The sequence below is a fragment of the Ochlerotatus camptorhynchus genome, unplaced genomic scaffold (assembly GCF_037179485.1).
Source record: "Ochlerotatus camptorhynchus isolate MF236.1 unplaced genomic scaffold, CSIRO-AGI_Acam_v1.1 ptg000216l, whole genome shotgun sequence".
Taxonomy (NCBI): domain Eukaryota; kingdom Metazoa; phylum Arthropoda; class Insecta; order Diptera; family Culicidae; genus Ochlerotatus; species Ochlerotatus camptorhynchus.
This window is the reverse complement of record NW_027040706.1, coordinates 516,267-533,393: the sequence shown is the minus strand read 5'-3', so window position 1 is coordinate 533,393 and position 17,127 is coordinate 516,267. Positions and strand designations below refer to the sequence as shown.

The following is a 17,127-nucleotide window of genomic DNA, read 5'->3' as shown; positions in this document are numbered from 1 at the left end:
TGGGTAGAAGCAATCCAAGGCAGACCCGTGCCTCTACGTTCGGCGCATCGATAATCAATTATCGATATTGTTGCACTTCGACGTTATGTTGAGTGTGAGTCCCGACAACAACGAATACGAGAGGATCTACTAATACCTGTCGAAACGATTCAGGCTCACGTGCCTGAGGGATGTCACCAACTACCTCGGCAAACAGGTGGAGCAAACGTGTTCCGACAGTTTCTTGTTGAACCAATCACCGGGGGCGACCCCGGCGTAGTGGTTAACATCCATACCTCTCACGCCAAAGTCACGAGTTCAAATCTCACCCCGGACAAGTCACGAATGACCCAAGAGTGTTAAAGTGACTATAATAAAAAAAAAAAAAAAAAAAAATGAACCAATCACCGTACCGTGATATGGACCAAGCGAAGCCATCAAAAATGCCCATGGATCCTGGGTATCCAAACGTGGAGCAAAAGAAGGAGGAGTGTATGCCATCCGGAGAGCGTTACCAGAGTCTGGTCGTTGCGGTGTGCACTAGACCCGATATTGCGATTGCTGCGTCTATTCTGGGACGAAAGGTGAGCCAACCTACCGAAGCGGATTGGTCCGAGGCGCAACAGCTGACTTGAAGCTCGAGCTTGGTGGCTGTTGCAGCTAAATAATGGATGAAATAGACGAGGTCGTCGATGGGCACGGTGGTGTTGCACGAGCACAACTGGAGCTGCATCGCCATGCTGTCATCCGAAGGAGGGAGCCGACGAACCAAATACATCCATACACGGTTCAACTTTGTGCGAGAACTGATGTCGACTGGCGTGATGGAAGTCAGGTACTGTTCAACGGAATCAATTGTCGCAGACATACTCACGAAGGCTTTGGCGAGAGTTAAGCTGGAGAAGTTCCGTACCATGATCGGCCTGAACTTCGACGTTGAGGAGAACTGAAGCGGTGCATTTAGCAACGTGAATTATTTGAATAAAATTCGTTCTCGTTCTTCTTTCGTCGTCCTTTAACGGACTAGACGCTATTTTACTTTGCTCCATTCCTCCCAAGATTTTGGCCCACGAAAGGAACTGTAACCTGGAACATGTCCAGTTGTGTCTAATGTGCTTTGAGGTTTTCGATTCAAGTGAGAAACGGATCACTTCCCCAGGGGTTCCCAAAACCTGTTTTTGAATTCACACGTTTTGAGGTGTCGCATGATGGATTTTGGTTCAAGTCAGAAATTGGCCACTTCCCCTGGGATAGCCGGAACATATGGATATGGCCAATTGAGCTCCTTTTTGAGTTCTTATGTGATTTGAAGTGTCCTATGATGGATTTAAGATGATTCAGGTGAACTCATGACCCATATTGATCGGAACATGTTCTAGCCATATCTCCGGAACCAGTTGTCCGATTCCGTTCTGTGGGACCACAATACTATTGTTTTGGTGGTTGTTGCGTACAATTCGATCTAGTGGTTGCTGAGAAACATGTCGTCCAAAATTGTGTAATACACATACATACATACATACATACACTGACAGATGGAAGATACTTCCGTGAAATCCCGCATCGTATAGGCCTATATGCCTGCTTGATAGACTCGGAAAACTCTAGGAAAGGATTATCGTCAACAGGCTAACGAAATGTACGGAGGGTGAGCACGGATTATCGGAGAGGCAGTTCGGATTCCGGAAAGGGAGATGCAATTAATCATGCTGCTTCTGACAGCACTCACCAGGACGAGCAGCCTTCAATTGTACACGGCGAATGAGAACGACACAAATTTGAGTTTTGTTCACTCATAAATCAGATAGAGTGCAGGAACTCAGCGATGAGTAAATTTGCCTCATGTTTATCCAGGTTTGTCCAGGAAAAACTTCCCGAATATTAGAAAAGTAAGGATTGGATTCACTCAATCAATCTATTGGTACTACTCCTATCCTCGTTAATTGTCTCCATTTTCTGACAGATTTTTGATGTTTTCCACAGGCAAATTTTTTTGAGGCCAATTTACTCATAGCTGAGTTTCTGCACTTTTGGCAATTATGAGTGAACTAAATTCAAATTCAGGTCGTTCTCATTCGCCTAGTATACAGTCCTTTTGTTTGTTATTTTTTACCATTGAGTTCCGTCCGAAATATTATGATTCATCGTTCACCTAAAATAAAGGAAATTTGCATATTTCAAAAATTAAATTAGCCCTAAAATGACGGAAAACAATGATTTTCCTTAAGGTTTTGACTCCTGTGCACCAATAGTTGCGGTAGTGTCCCTATAATAGTGGAACCCATAAGAAACCAATGCGTTCGACAAGTTTTCGAAAAATATATACAATTTAATTACTATGTAATATTTTTCTAGCAAACTAGAGATTAAGAGCTGTAAATAAATCGACGCATGTACATATATCGTTTATTTATTTTTTAATAAATAAATTGTCCTAGTTCCTCCACTCAGCCACCTCAACTCACTTGCATTAACATTTCTCGGTGCGTTTGATGTTGCTTTTGTTAACCAATACAACCTGTTACATCACTGTATTGGACGCGCATCATTGTACAAAGTACAACACAAAAAAAAATTAAATCAATCAATCCAAAAAATCATGAAATTAATCCCTATATTTTTTCGAAGCTTCCTTCGCTTGAATTCTCTTTAGAATTTTCAAACAATTCACCTCAGTTCTCCTCATGGAGTTCTCCTTTAATTCTTCTGAAATCTCGCCTTTTCGTTTCGTGATGCCCTTGGAATTCCCTTAAAATTATTCTCAGAATTACTTGGAGTTGTACCCTCAACATTCGGCTCGCTTGGTATTTTTCATGGATCCTGGGATATTCGTCACAATCGACTTGGAATTCACAGAGCTACATATAAATTCTCCTCTGTAGTCACACAAGTTGATTGGAGTTAAAGTCTAAAATATCGAAGAGTTCGGTCCAAAACTACCTTTTATCTGAAATACCTTGGTATTATTCCTGAAATTAATTTTAAAATCTTCTCAAAATTCGTTTAAAAAAAATTAGTCTAGTACAAGAATCTTAACCATTTTCAAAGGTTTAAATCTTATTTTTTTCTGAATAATAGATTGAGTATTTTTTCCCGATTTGTCATCGAAATTCACGGGTTTTTCCAGATGACTTCGAATTCCCGGTTTACTGGTCACTATGTGTAAGACTTCCTTAGAGATTAACCTTAATGTTCAAACATCCGGTTGCAGTCTAAATCACAAGGCGTTATAGGTAAAATTAATATATCAAACAGGTACAACTTACCTCATGCTGCCAATATCTGTAATTTACTACATAAGATCATCCCAATTATTGGCATCTCCTCCATCGTTGCTATCTACTTCATTCATATCGAAGCAGCTTTCGTCGAACATTTCCTGCTGCTGCATAAGGAATCGCTGCTGCTGTTGATTATTTCTATTGTTGTTGAACCGTGGATTACGGTTTTGCTGTTGCAAATTGAACCGTTGCTGTTGTTGGTTATTGTTAAAACGACCTCGACCACCACTGCCACGGCCACTATTGAAGTTATTTCCCGGATTGTTGTTGTTGAAGTTGTTTCCCGGATTGTTGTTAAAATTGTTGCCAGGATTGTTGTTGTTGAAGTTGTTTCCCGGATTGTTGTTAAAATTGTTGCCAGGATTGTTGTTGTTGAAGTTGTTTCCTGGACTGTTGCTAAAATTGTTGCCAGGATTGTTGTTGTTGAAGTTGTTTCCAGGATTGTTGCTAAAATTGTTGCCAGGATTGTTGTTGTTGAAGGTTTTACCCGGATTGTTGTTGTTGAAGTTGTTTCCTGGATTGTTGCTAAAATTGTTGCCAGGATTGTTGTTGTTGAAGTTTCTACCCGGATTGTTGTTGAAATTGTTGCCAGGATTGTTGTTGTTGAAGTTATTTCCCGGATTGTTGCTGTTGAAGTTGTTTCCAGGATTGTTGCTGTTATTGTTGCGATTAGATTGAGCTCCGCCGTAAACATTCCCGTCGTGGTTTTGACGAGGATCACGCTGTTGTTTTTGTTGCTGCTGTTGTCGCATAAATTGCCTATTGCCTCCAAAGCGGTGCTGCTGCTGTTGCTGACGTGGATCGCGATTTTGCTGTTGATTATCCGGTTCGTTGAAATCTCGCATTCCCATATTGATGAAATCGTTCTCTTCCGACGGCATACGCCGAAATGAATTGTCTTCCGGTGACATGTTAAAATTCTGTCCACGGTTTGGCTGGGATCTTCGGAATTTATCAAAAAAGTTGGACGGTTGAAATTGTGGATTTAAGGTATTGTTATCTGCAAACGAGTTTGAACGGTCATCGAAAGGCTCTTCTTCATCTGGTTCGTATTGTGGTGACGGCATTGTGTTCAACAGCGGATTAGCAAGGTTTGGTGGCGGTTGACTCACATCGAAGTGAGCCATGGGGGTGAAGGGAGGAGGGTGTGGATTCCACGCACTCGAGGGTGGTGGAATCATTGTATTAATAAAATCAGCTGGCTCCTGTGGTTGAGGTTCATCTGGGGGAGGCGGAGGTGGTGCTTCCGAAGGTAGGGGTGGAACTGGAGGTGCAATGCTGAATGACAGCGGCGGGCCGATAGGTAGCGTCGGTATCTGCGGAAAAGGTACTGGTATTCCTGTTGCAGGAAGGAGTGGTTTATTATGCAAAGAATCGACATTGCTCAGCAGGGCATTAGCGGTAGGGACAGTCACAGCTGCTACCAGAACTTGTCTATTTGAGGTGCATGGAACTGGGTCTGGATGATGCTGTATATCATCATCGAACATTTCCGATGGTTGGACATGCATTGGCATGTTGAGTTTGCTCATATCGACCTCTGATGACTGCGGATTGCTAGCAAGATGTTTTTGTTTGATCTGCACTAATAGTTTCTGCCTTGCAAGTTTCATTTCTTCAAGCTTTTTCAACCTTTCAGCTCGCTGTTTCAAATGTTCCAAAACACTCTTCTTCTCATCTGCACCCGCTTGTGGTTGAGGAGATGGCGTTTGACCCACCGGGTGTTTCTTAGTGGGAGAAACCTCGTCTGGCTTTTCGAGCGCATCTTCATTTCCTTTGAATGGCGGAACCGAATCAAGTGAATCACGAGAAGCTTCATGATCAACTATTGGTGAAGTTGTTGCAAAAGGCAACTCGTCCAGTTGGATGATTGGTTGCTGAGACCGCGAGGGAAGTGTCAAAGGAATAGTTTCAAACGATTCACGCGCCTGTAATGTTGATTTTCGAGTAGTCTTGTTAGCCGCACGTCTCGGATTAGTGAAATCACATTCATCTTCGGAGCTTATAGCATCAAAAGCCCTTGATGGACTGTACTGTGAGTCATCCATTGCTCGATGACGAGGTTCTGGTTCATTTGCCCAAGGTATATCGCTATCAATTCGTCCAGTAATGTTCCTTTTCGCCAAGCCTCTATCACTTGCTGGCGGTGACCAAGATCTATCTCCTGGATCAAGAATATCATGAGACACCCATCGTTCAGAATGCCCAAATTCGTTAAACCTTTCCACGTTTGGTCTGTCAGATGACATTTCCATTTCCCCTTCTCTGTCCTCTACAGCTTTCCAGTAATCTAACATTCTCTGATAATTTGGACTGCGGTTACCAACGCTATGCCTTCTCCTGACAGGTGAGCGTTCCATGCTTTGACGCCATCCATCTGGAGATCTTGAGTGACTTCGTTTCCGACGATTAGGGGATCGATCTCGGCTCCACTTTCTATTGCCACCTTCACGCAGTGGAGACCGGTCGAAGCTCTCATTTGTTCGTTCAGGAAGCAAACGATCGCGGCTGATGCTACGCCTTCTACCGTTTGGAGATAATCGATCTAGAGCATATCGTTGGCGACGATCTTGTAGAGATTCCCGTAGCCGAGGCGGCGAGCGACCTGCCAAACCTCTAAGTGGTACGATTTCATCATCCCATGTTCCTCCGGCCAGTAACAAATTTTCTGCAATATTTTGTTTGGGTGGCAATTGCGTGCGCGAAGATGTTCCGGCATCCCACATATCAGTCGATGACAATGTAAGATCTGGACGAGGAGAACAACTTCTCCCGGGCCTGAAAGGCATTCGACCTAATGGTGGTTTGTTGAAGCTACCCTGCAGGCGGACGGGTGATCTGCTTCGACTACGTCGCCGCTTACCAAAAGGTGACTGATCACTCTCGTGGTTTCTTCGATCGGGTGGTCGGTTAGCATGCTGATCCACACTTAGCTGTCTTGCCACCGGTGACTGACTCCTTTGATCACGACTCCGAATTTGTCCGACGATCCTTCGATTAGATGATTGGTCCGCACTGTTATTGCGTCTAATAGGTGAACGATCCGTGCTTCTTTGTCTTCGATCGGGGGACCTTGATTGGCTTCGTCTCTGACGGAAGGGGGATCGACTACGTCTGTTCCGCTCTGGAGGCTTCCGCATCGATGAGATCGTATTTAGCGGTCGCTGTTCATTCGATGGCCTTCGATCAAATTGATCTGATGATGCTACTCCAGTTGGTTCATTAAACATATCACTGTCATCGTCCCAGGTTTCACCGGACAATAAAGGGTTCTGATGGACATTACGTTTGGGCGAGGAGAGTTTCCGGGTGCTTGCCGGATTATCAAGGTCCCACATATCACCACCCGAAATTGTATTGCTGAGTTGAACTTGATGCGGCGATCTACTTCTTCTGGCACTAAACTGCTGTGGAAGGTGGCTATCTTGTCTCAAATCACGTTGAGGTTGCTGTACACATTTATTAGTACCTGGGGACCAAGTTTCACCATCATCGATCGTTCGCGACGGTTGCTGTTGTTCACTTTTATTTTGGAGAGCAGCACCATCAGGAGACCACGATCCTCCCGAGTCGATAGTATTTCTTGATTGAGGAGCACGCGCAACTGGCGGTCGGCTGTCCCTGGTATCCCTAGGGACGTTGGGTCTGGTATTTATATTTCGGTCCCTATGGGGTTGCACTGGTGCAGAATCCCAAGTATCTCCAGAATCAATCGTAGTTAGTCCAACAGCAGATGATCCCCAAGGTGGTTTCGCCCAGACTTCCGGCTTTTTCTCTGGAATATTCCAAATCTCCTGAAAACTAGGCTTATTGCTTCCTTGATTTTTAACTGCAGGTCGCTTATTTCCATCCCTTTGCACCGGTTGCGATGGTGCAGTAGTGGGAGTTTCTGTGGCCGGTGGTGGAGTCGGCGGTATTCGTTGGGGCGACGGCGAATGGTCATCAAACGATGGATCGAAAAAGTCAGGAGCAGGAGATGGTTCCCGCTCTTGGCGCACATTAGAGGATTCTGATCGATTTTGTTTCCTGTCTCGATTACCTGGGCCGTCTCGAGGTCTGCGTTCCTTCTGGAAACGTTTCCGTTGTTTGTCTCGCTCATCTTGTTCCTTGTGAAGACAATTCAACTCGCTCGCGTTTCGATCGATAGATTGAGTTTTCACGTTGGAGTTCTTCTTCGGAATTTTGAAGCTCGTGTTCAGGTGCGTCTTTAACTCAATCGGTAGTTCCGGTACCGGAAGATGCTTTTTGTGGTTTATTTCCGTTTTGGACTTTATTTTCGACTTCAACTTAGAACCAGCTGGAAGGAATTTGCTGTCAATTCTGTCCAGGTTGGTTTTACGTGGCTTTTCCTGTTTGTCTTCTTTTCTTTTGATCGCTGATGGGTCGAAGGAAACCTTTTTCGGTGGAGGCTTTTCGTGATGTCCGCTTGATGATTTAGGGCGTTCTTTGGACCTTGTTATGTTGTAGTCCGACGCAGTAACGCGTCTGACTTTTACAACTATACGGGGCAACACATCGAGGAATAGAAGATGATCATCGTGAGTTTTTCCTTTCAGCAGAGCCGCGCTTTTCGAGTCCAGTAAAACTACTTTCCGATCGAGATTTCCCTCCTCCAGCGACTGCTTGTCAATGATTTCATCCGTCATATCGAATGAAATGTCCATTACTAAAGGTCGGTCTTCGCTTGACTCCAAATCAGCAGCAGATTCGATTTGACCAATTTCCACGGTATTGGATACGTCAGGAACAGAGTAACTAATTTTGTCCAGTAACTCAAGTTGAGCTACCTCGGAAGTGGCTTCCGGTAGAACAGCAGGTTCATCAATAGCTTTTTGCGGTTTAGCATTCGGTTCTTCGACCTTAGATTGCTGGATTTCACTCGTTTTTTGTTCGGAATCATTCTGAGCTTTCGATCCCTCGGAAGGCGTTGATTTTTCGTCTGTAGAGGATATAGTCTGCTCTTTCTGCGCAGGTTTTTCTGCTTCCGGATGCACCAATTTAACTTTTTCTGAGGCTTTTTCAAGCTTCGGTTTTTTCTTCTTATGAGTAGACTCCGTCTCAGTGGGCTTCTCCGTTGGTGTTGCTGCTGTTGGTTTAGAATCATCCTTCGCGACCAAGGAGGCTGATGGTTCCATTTCACCATCCGATAAGCGACGTTTTTCTGCCTGGTTCGTTTTTTCCTTCACAGCCTGTTTTTCCATTGATACTTGCTTTTCCTTCATTGCTCCTTTGGCAGGTCCCGGTTTCCTTTTATTAACGACACTCTTCTCGCCATATTCCTTCACTTTATTGGGAATATCGCTATCGACGACACTATGACTAGTTACTGTTTTCCTCCGGATTTGAGATAATTCCTGAATCTGTTTCAAAGTTAGCTTCGTTAGCTGTACGAAAACTGACTTTTTGCTTTGCAGAAGTTCAGATTTCTGTTGAATGTTGGTCTCCTTCTCTTCTTTGTTAGCTATAGTATTTTCGGTAGTACTTTCGGATATTTCTGTTTTACTATCATTTGCTTTAACTTTTTCATTTTCCTGCGATATTTTTCTTTCCTTTTGCGTTTTGCCCTGATTATGCTTATGTTCTGCAATATTTGCGTTTGCTTCATTTTCGCCATCTTTCTTCTTATCACTTGACTTTGTTTCACATGCTTCCCTTTTTGTTTCAATTTTATTTTCGCTGATAGTAGATTCTGCAGCTTTCATTTGTGTTTGTTCTGTAATCGGCACTGGATTTTGCTTCTTGGTATGTTTCTTCTTCGATTTCTCCTTGTCCGACTTTACACCACTTTTTGCTACTTCTTTACCGCCACATGTTTCTTTGTTCGTCTTTTTCTTTTCTACACTTGGTTCCGTTTTCCTTGCTTTACAATTATCTGGTTCCTGCTGTTTCTTTACGTGGTCAGACGATGCTTCCGAAACTTTCTTACTCACAGAGCTGTCCGTCACCGCAATCTTCTTTTTCTTTAGCGCCCCATGTTTGGATGGCAGTGAACCTTTTTTGGGTCTTATTTTTACCTTGTTAGGAACCCTCTGTACTGCCACCATCAGCTGCGGTAAATCAGTCAAGCGTAACAAATTATCATTCAGCTTGAGTATTTCCTTCGCCCGATTATCCACCAAAACAGTTCCTGCTGTTTTCTTTTGCTGCAACTGATCCAGCTGCAATGCTTGTTTCTCAATCTCAGCCACGTCAGCTTCCTTCTCTCCTTCGGATTGAGCAGCTTCATCTTCGGTTACGATGATCTCCTCATTTCCAACCTCCAATAGAGGTTTATCTGAAGCTGAGCTCTTCTCCTTCTCATCCTGCTCTAAATACTCATCCAAGTTATCCATGTCCAGCAGCTGCATAAAATTGTTGATCTGACCTTCTTCTTCGTCAGCCAACAGGCTACTATTCTGATCGATTTGCTCCAATATACAGGTTTCGATTGATGAATTCGGTCCACTAGCTCCTGCGGCAGGACAATCCAACACCGACCGAATCGTGACGGGGTACTGCTCCAGATAATCACACCGGCAACTGGATTCGACTGCTGATAGCTCTTCAAACACAATATAAGTGACGGTACTGGTTTTCAGCACGAAGCTAACGTTGCCAAAGGTGGACATGTGGTCGTAGATGACCTCCTCCGAGTGTTCTGTGGAAGGAGTAGAGGAGTAGTGTTATAGTTTCAACTGAGAAACAATGCAGAGTGGGATTTGCGAGAAATTAATGATTTGAGGATTTTAATTGCTGTGGTAAGCCGAAAAACTATGAAAATTTACGTTGACTGTCTCATAATAATTCATTCTTCGAGCGATAATTTATTTTTCAGTAAATAGTCAGAATAAAAACGGGTGAGAGTTAATCAACAAATATTCTAGCAAATAAATGAAATCAAATCGTGGCCTCAACTAACTGTGGGACCTAATCTACAAGGCGATAGCACAACTGCATGAGAAGTTAGATGTTGCTGATTGGCGCATGGAGTAGAATTATATGCGAAGGTTTTATGCAACAGTCGGTGGGTTTTTGATGAGTAAAATAGCACCAACTATCATCATGCGTGAATCATGTGAGAAGACAGATAAAAAAAGGTGGCTGCCTGATGAAAAGATATTTTCAAAAGGTTGTTGGAAAGGATTATCATGGTGATCACAGATATTCGTAAAAGAAGTAAAAAATATACACATTTGTTTCCCTTAAATATGCGTACTTTGAGGCAAGCTTGTCTAAACTCCTCGAACTCAGATTATACCGTATAGATGCTCATTCATCGTGAACTAGTTCATCGCTCATATATAAAGAGCAATGATGTCAAATCCAAAGAGCGCAAAAGAGTTTGAGCTAAGATTGATGCTCCAGCTGGACTTGCACAAACACGCATCACGATGAGTGATGCGGGGTTCGTTCTTGAGTGAGGCGTGATTTACATCGGCTCTGCTCACCAAACAACATTTTAAACTTCGGGATGGAATCGGTGGGATTCGAACCCTCTTAGCTCAGTCGGTAAAGGCGCAGCTACAAAGCAAGACCATGCTGGAGGTGGCTGGGTTCGATTCCCGGTCCGGTCTAGGAATTTTTCGGGTTGGAAAATTTCTCGACTTCCCTGGGCATAGAAGTATGATTATACTTGCCACACAATTATACCAATGCAAAAATGGTACAGGCATCGAAAGCTCTCAATTAATAACTGTGGAAGTGCATCTAGAACACTAAGTTGAGAGCACGTAAAAAGCTAATATGCGATATGCAATAAGCTTGAAAAGCGAAGAAGAAGAAGATGAACATTAAATTTGCAATGTGCAACTCATCCATGATAGATAGCGTAGAAGTTTCTATCTCCGACTCTATTTATGTATTCCCGGCATTATAGTCTAATATCTCTTGAATCTCAACTGCGATTTTAGTTTTCGACACAAGAGATGATCCGCTATACAAGACGTGCCGAAATCGTGGTTCAGTTTTCAAACATGGGAGCTATTCTGCTTTGCCTAAAGTAGGGACATTTGCCGAGAATGTAGACAGTTACGCTACGAATACAATTGCCACTTTGAAGTTACGGAATATATGCATAGTCCATTCTATGCGCACGAGTATTGATGGTCCGAAAGTGTGGATAACAATAACAAATCATTTTTTTTTTTTGGCTGAAGCAAAAGTGAGGATAACAAACTTTGCCCTTGGAAATTAAATTACTCAAGTGTGCGTGTTATAAACGTCACAAAGGTCAATACATTCCATACATTTTTTCTCATTTCTTGGTTGTGCATTCCTTTGCACTCATTCATGTGCACTGGGAGAAGCCATCAAGAGCCAAGCTCTCTACGAATACATCATGAAGCTCCAAGTTTACTGCTTGGCGCGAGCGCATCACGAAGTTAAAATTTCTGCTCGGTAGGCAGAGTCGATGTACACCCAAGAACGAGCTCTGCATCCCTCTCAGCGATGTGGGTTGACAAGAGCCCAGCTTGAGCATAAAGTATAGCTTCGTAAGAGCAAAATACACCATCATCAAAATATGCTGAAGCTCTGCTTATTGATGGCTCTTGATGGAGCTTTTGACAAGCCTGCTTTGCAGTCTAAGTTCAGTCCTTTATAGTCATTTTAGCATATTTTGTGGTTTCCGTGTAAACAAACTACTAAATATGGTACAGTAATTACCCAATTTTGCCAGCCCTCTTTATGAAAATAATTTCTATTGATCTCCTCAACCCATGTGTTTTTTTTTTTTCAATGATCGTATTGCACCAAAGTCCCAACTAATATTTTCCGTTTTATAAGCCAACTTTTCCAGCGTCGCGTCGTTGTCGTGCTGAAAAAAAGCTGCAGGCAGATACAGCTACAAGCATTTGTTCAACTTTTTCACAACCATTATTCAATATGTCAGTCGCGCTGAATAACAGTAGCCAATAAACGCACCACCAACGTGCTGGGAACCGGTTTTGTAGTGCTGGGTAAGATCTAAGAGGAAGAGGTGACAATTGGCTTCTTCCTCTTTTATTTCTATCTCTATCTCTATCTTTATCTATTTCTATCTCTATCTTACGCACATGAAATCGGCCAATCAGGAGCTTGCTCACGTTTGACAGAAAAGTGGTTCATTTTTGCCCCCGTATTGTCACCTCTTCTCTTAGGGTAAGATGCACCAACGCGTGATTGGTTGGCAGCCGATCAACGCGAGGATGTGCAAGTTTCTTCAACTACATCAACGTGCACTGCCCACACGAAGGGAGACCCAACGACGAGAAAGAAGCGTTCTATGCGCAGCTGGAGCAGGTGTACGACAGCAGTTTGCAACGGGACGTCAAAATCGTCATCGACGACATGAACGCTCAGGTAGGGCGGAAGGTAATGTACCAAACAGCCTGCATGTTGTATCGAACGACAACTGTCAACGATGCGTGAACTTTGCAGATTCCTGTGGTATGGTAGTCCGAAGTACCTTTTCCGCCGAAAGGATATCCACAAAGCTACCTGACCAACACACAGAAAACAAAATCACGTTCTAATCGACCGGAAATTCTTCTCCGACATTAAAGGCCCAAACGCAATAAGAACGGAAGCGGAACGGAAACGGAAAGTTTGACAATTGTCACAAATGACATCAAGATGCCTAACGGAAGTCGATTTGGTTCCAACAAGTTTTCAATCCGACAAGTTAGCTTACTCAGATTGGGTTTTTCCGCTGCCGTTGCCGTTCCGCTTCCGCTGTCATTGCGCTTGGGCCTTAACGTCCGCACGTACCGCAGTGCGAACATAGCTTCGGATCAATACTTAATTGCAGTATGCAGCGCTCAAAACTCTCGACGGTGCATAACACCCGTCGAAGTCGAACGCCGCGACCCAACATTGAGCAATTACGGGACGCCGGATTTGCCCAGGATTACGCGCAGCAGCTGGAAGTTGCACTACCCACGGAACAGCAACTTGGCGCAGCTACTCTTGAAGATGTCTGGAGGGACATCCATTCCGCCATAGGTAGTACTGCTGTAGAGGCCGAGGGCAGCGACTGTCTACGATGCAGGAAAAATTGTGTTTTGCTGAGCGCACGCTGAGTAGATATGAAGAAGATTGATGACGATTTTGAAGATTTCCTGCAAAAAGATGATGCGCGATGCAAGTAGATACGAGAAATCAAAGAAGATTTTTCGAAGTTTGATTCGCTAGTGTGAGATTTGTTGAGCATCTAGAATTGAGATTTAGATGTGTCGCCCCCCTCGGTAGCGGCAATAGGTACTGTGATCCCGGACTGAAGAAATGACTGGTTTCAAGGCGAATGCAAACTGTTAGTAGAGGAGAAGAATGCAGTACGGGTGAGAATACTGCAACATCGCACGATATTGGATGTGGAGCGATACAGACAAGCGCGGAACAGACAATTCGGTTTTTCGAAGGAAGAAGCGTCAGCAGGAAGACCGAGATCGCGAGGCGATGGAACATCTGTACCGCGTAAACGACATACGGAAATTCTACGAGAAACTAATAAATTCGCGCAAAGGCTACGTGCCGCAAGCCGATATGTGCAAGGACTTCTCACGAACGAGTGTGAGGTGATTGAGAGGTAGAAGCAGTCTATGACGAGCACCTCAACGGTGATGCAGCAGAAAACGAAGACAACAGGCTACCGGCCCCTGATCTTCAAGAAGTTGAGGAGGAGATCGGTCGGTTGAAGAACAACAAAGCAACTGGTCTTCTTTCCTTTATTTAACGTCAGTCTCTGTTCCGCAATCTAGTGCCATCCATTGACGGCAATCGAATGTGCAGGAAAGCAGCTTCCACACCTGCGTAGGATATCGCACCCATTCCACACACATGGACCGGGACCTACGGCTTTGCTTCCCTTCCGAAGGAAGACGTGACCAGAGATTTTTATGCCTCAGAAAAATCCCACCGACCTCGGCTGGGATTGAACATAGACCCAGTGGAGTGAGAAAGCAGTCACGCTTACCACTACACCACCGGTGCCGGCTAACAAAGCGACTGAAGGCTGAAGCTAGGCGTATTGGACTTGCGATCAACGCATCAAAGCCGAAATACATGAGAAAAAGAGGTTCTAGGAAAGACAATGTTAGCCTCCCATCCCGAGTTTAGATTAACGGTGACGAAATCGAGGTGGTCGACGAGTTCGTGTATTTGGGCTCACTGGTGACCGCCGAAAATGATACCAGCAGATAAATTCTAAGACGCATTATGGCAGGGAACCGTGCCTACTTTGGACTCCGTAGGACGCTCCGGTCGAATAAATTCGCCTCCGCCGCACAAAGTTGACTATCTACATCTATATATATAAAAATGAAATGGCGCACAGAGGAGTAACTGGAACAAAAACCTGGCCAAAATAAGAAAACAAGATTTTCTTGATTTTTCATGCTTCTATATTTTTTTTATATATTTCAATATATGCAGCATAAAGTGGCAACGGAATAAAAACGTTACATTTTGTTTACAAATTTTGAGACGTGTTCAAAAACTGAAGAAATTCGAAGCTTCTTGTTTTCCAAAAAGTAACCATGTAATAATTACGCCTACCAGATATAAACAATTTGAACAAGAGGTAAGTGTTATAATAAAATGGGTACTTTGGGATATTTTCTAACAAGTTATGAGATAAAAACCTTTAAATTTAAATAATGTCTTATTTTTTCAACAATATGAAAAAAATGTATTTTATATGCTTTTTTGTGCTGTTTCAGACTTGAAAAAGTTGTAGAATCTTGCGCGATCAGATCATATAATCTATGGACGAATGAAAGTTCACGTTATTATGAACACATTGGCATTAGAATCTCGTCCGGAGTCGTCCGGATTGGCGATTGCGAGCCATTTGAAAATGGCATGTTTTGCATCATTTCGTGGCAAAATTTTATCCCTTTATAAGGTCATACTTCTAGAAAACTTCCGTAGTACAACGGTTTTCTGCAGATACCTATGACAAACTAACCGAGTAATACTTCTGTCCTTCTTTAATCTATTGCATCAATTGTGGTACTAGATTAAAATTACACTTCAGTAAACTACTCCCGGTTTGATACCCATGGCCAGCATCATTTTACTAATGTTGCTAAGTTTTTAAATCTAGTACCTCAATTGATGTACTAGCTTAAAGGAGTGTAACGTTAGAAAAACCATGTTTATTTTTTATAATTTAAGGTTAGAGTAAGGTTTCTTTGCCTTGTAATTCAATGTTTATCACAGACCGTTTACCCCATAAAGTATTTCACTTTTCATGTAGAAACTGTAAATTTTGAAAATTAGCGAGTGCCATTTGGTTGTAATACTCTCTCATACACACACACACACACACATTTACCCATTCGATTTTACATACAAATAGGTTCGTTCAAGCTAAACTAGCAGAGCGTCATAGAGATTTTCATGTCCGGTTGTATTGGTGCGATATGTGAGAGTATGTTAGTGAATATCCGAGGAAAATACATAACAAATCGATGTCAAACTCATTTTGACCGATCTACTTTCATACATTTTTTAGGTTAGCCAGTGGAAAATAATAAACAACTTTACACGGCGTTGCTCCCGCTAGTGTGCGTGCGTTAAACGTCACTAATCTCTATAGCTGGCGATAACGAATGAAAATAAAGCAGAATCTGTGCACGGTAACCGCAAACTACTTAATATTCAATACAAAGATTCTAACTAATCGAACGTAAGAAATCGCAAGTTATGTTATTAAAACTTTCGTTATTTTTTTATAATTTTTTTTATTTCAGGGCAATGATTCTTGGCTAATTTCTTCACTTTTTTGTTTGTTAAATAATCCTTATATTAAGCAGAAGAATAAAAAAATCCTACTTTCAAAACCCATTACTTATTTTATTAGTATGGATGATGAAAGGCCAGATATGCACTGCTAAGTAGATGGTTTTAAAAATTTAAAGTTAACAGAAGTCTAAAAACCTATTATTATTAAATATTTTAATATATATTAGCAGAAAATTGCTCAAAACCAGTGAATATAATTTTGGCCAGGTTTTTGTTCCAGTTACTCCTCTGTGCGGCGCATAAACTCAAGCTAATATTGAATCCCGAGCAAGGAAGGGAACACTCAGCAATAGCGCAATAACACCAAAACTTAGCGGCGCCGGTGGTGTAGTGGTTAACGTGATTGCCTCTCACTCCAAAGGGCCTGGGTTCAATCCCAGTCAGCGCCAGGAAGCTACCTTCCTAGCATCGGTAGCATTGGTACTCAGTACGGAAAACAAGATCGACGGAAAACAAATCAAGGAAAAAAAAAACCAACGCTGTTACTTGGGACAGCAATGTTGTGTGCAGTTGAGAGTCCAAAATACGTAGTTTTCAATTTTCATTTATAAGAAAATTGTTAGAAAGTTACCATAAAAATAATCCTTGACAAATTTTGCGAACAATATCAAATGAAGAAATGCAAATGATTTTTTTTCCGTCGATCTTGTTTTCCGTGCTGATCACCAATGCTAACGACGCCAGGGAGGCAACTCTCACGCCTGGACCCTACCTATCGACTCATCAACTCATGAACAGTGGACCAATGGCTTTACTTCCCTTTCCAAGGAAGGCGTGATCAGAGATGTTATGCCTCAGAACATACCGGCGGCGCCGACTGGAATTGAACCCAGGCCTGCTGGGATGAGAGGTAATCACGCTTACCACTACACAACCGGCACCGCTGTAATGCAAATGAATTGAGGAGAATTTAAAATGATTTTTTGAGGATGCTTCTGGACTGCTTGGTTGAATTTCCAGATGAGAACTCCATCAAACATATCATGTTAACAATATAATTCATTAATGTTTCCATACATTATTATGGCAACCCAAAATATGTTGCTTCACGCATCATCTAACAACGTTGAAAAAGGTCAGCAACAATCATTCGATCCAATCGAGG

General features: G+C 42.7%; 1 protein-coding gene across 2 annotated transcripts in view; it reads right to left on the bottom strand.

Annotated features, from left to right (window-relative positions):
- LOC135703588 (serine/arginine repetitive matrix protein 2-like) overlaps positions 1-17,127 on the bottom strand; it is a 31,355-nt gene that overhangs the window by 2,399 nt on the left and 11,829 nt on the right. For both annotated transcript variants that reach the window (XM_065224841.1, XM_065224842.1), the window contains one exon: positions 3,246-9,897. In XM_065224841.1, coding sequence (XP_065080913.1) covers positions 3,272-9,897 — 6,626 coding nt within the window. In that variant the 3' untranslated portion in view covers positions 3,246-3,271. The remainder of the gene's footprint in view (positions 1-3,245; positions 9,898-17,127) is intronic.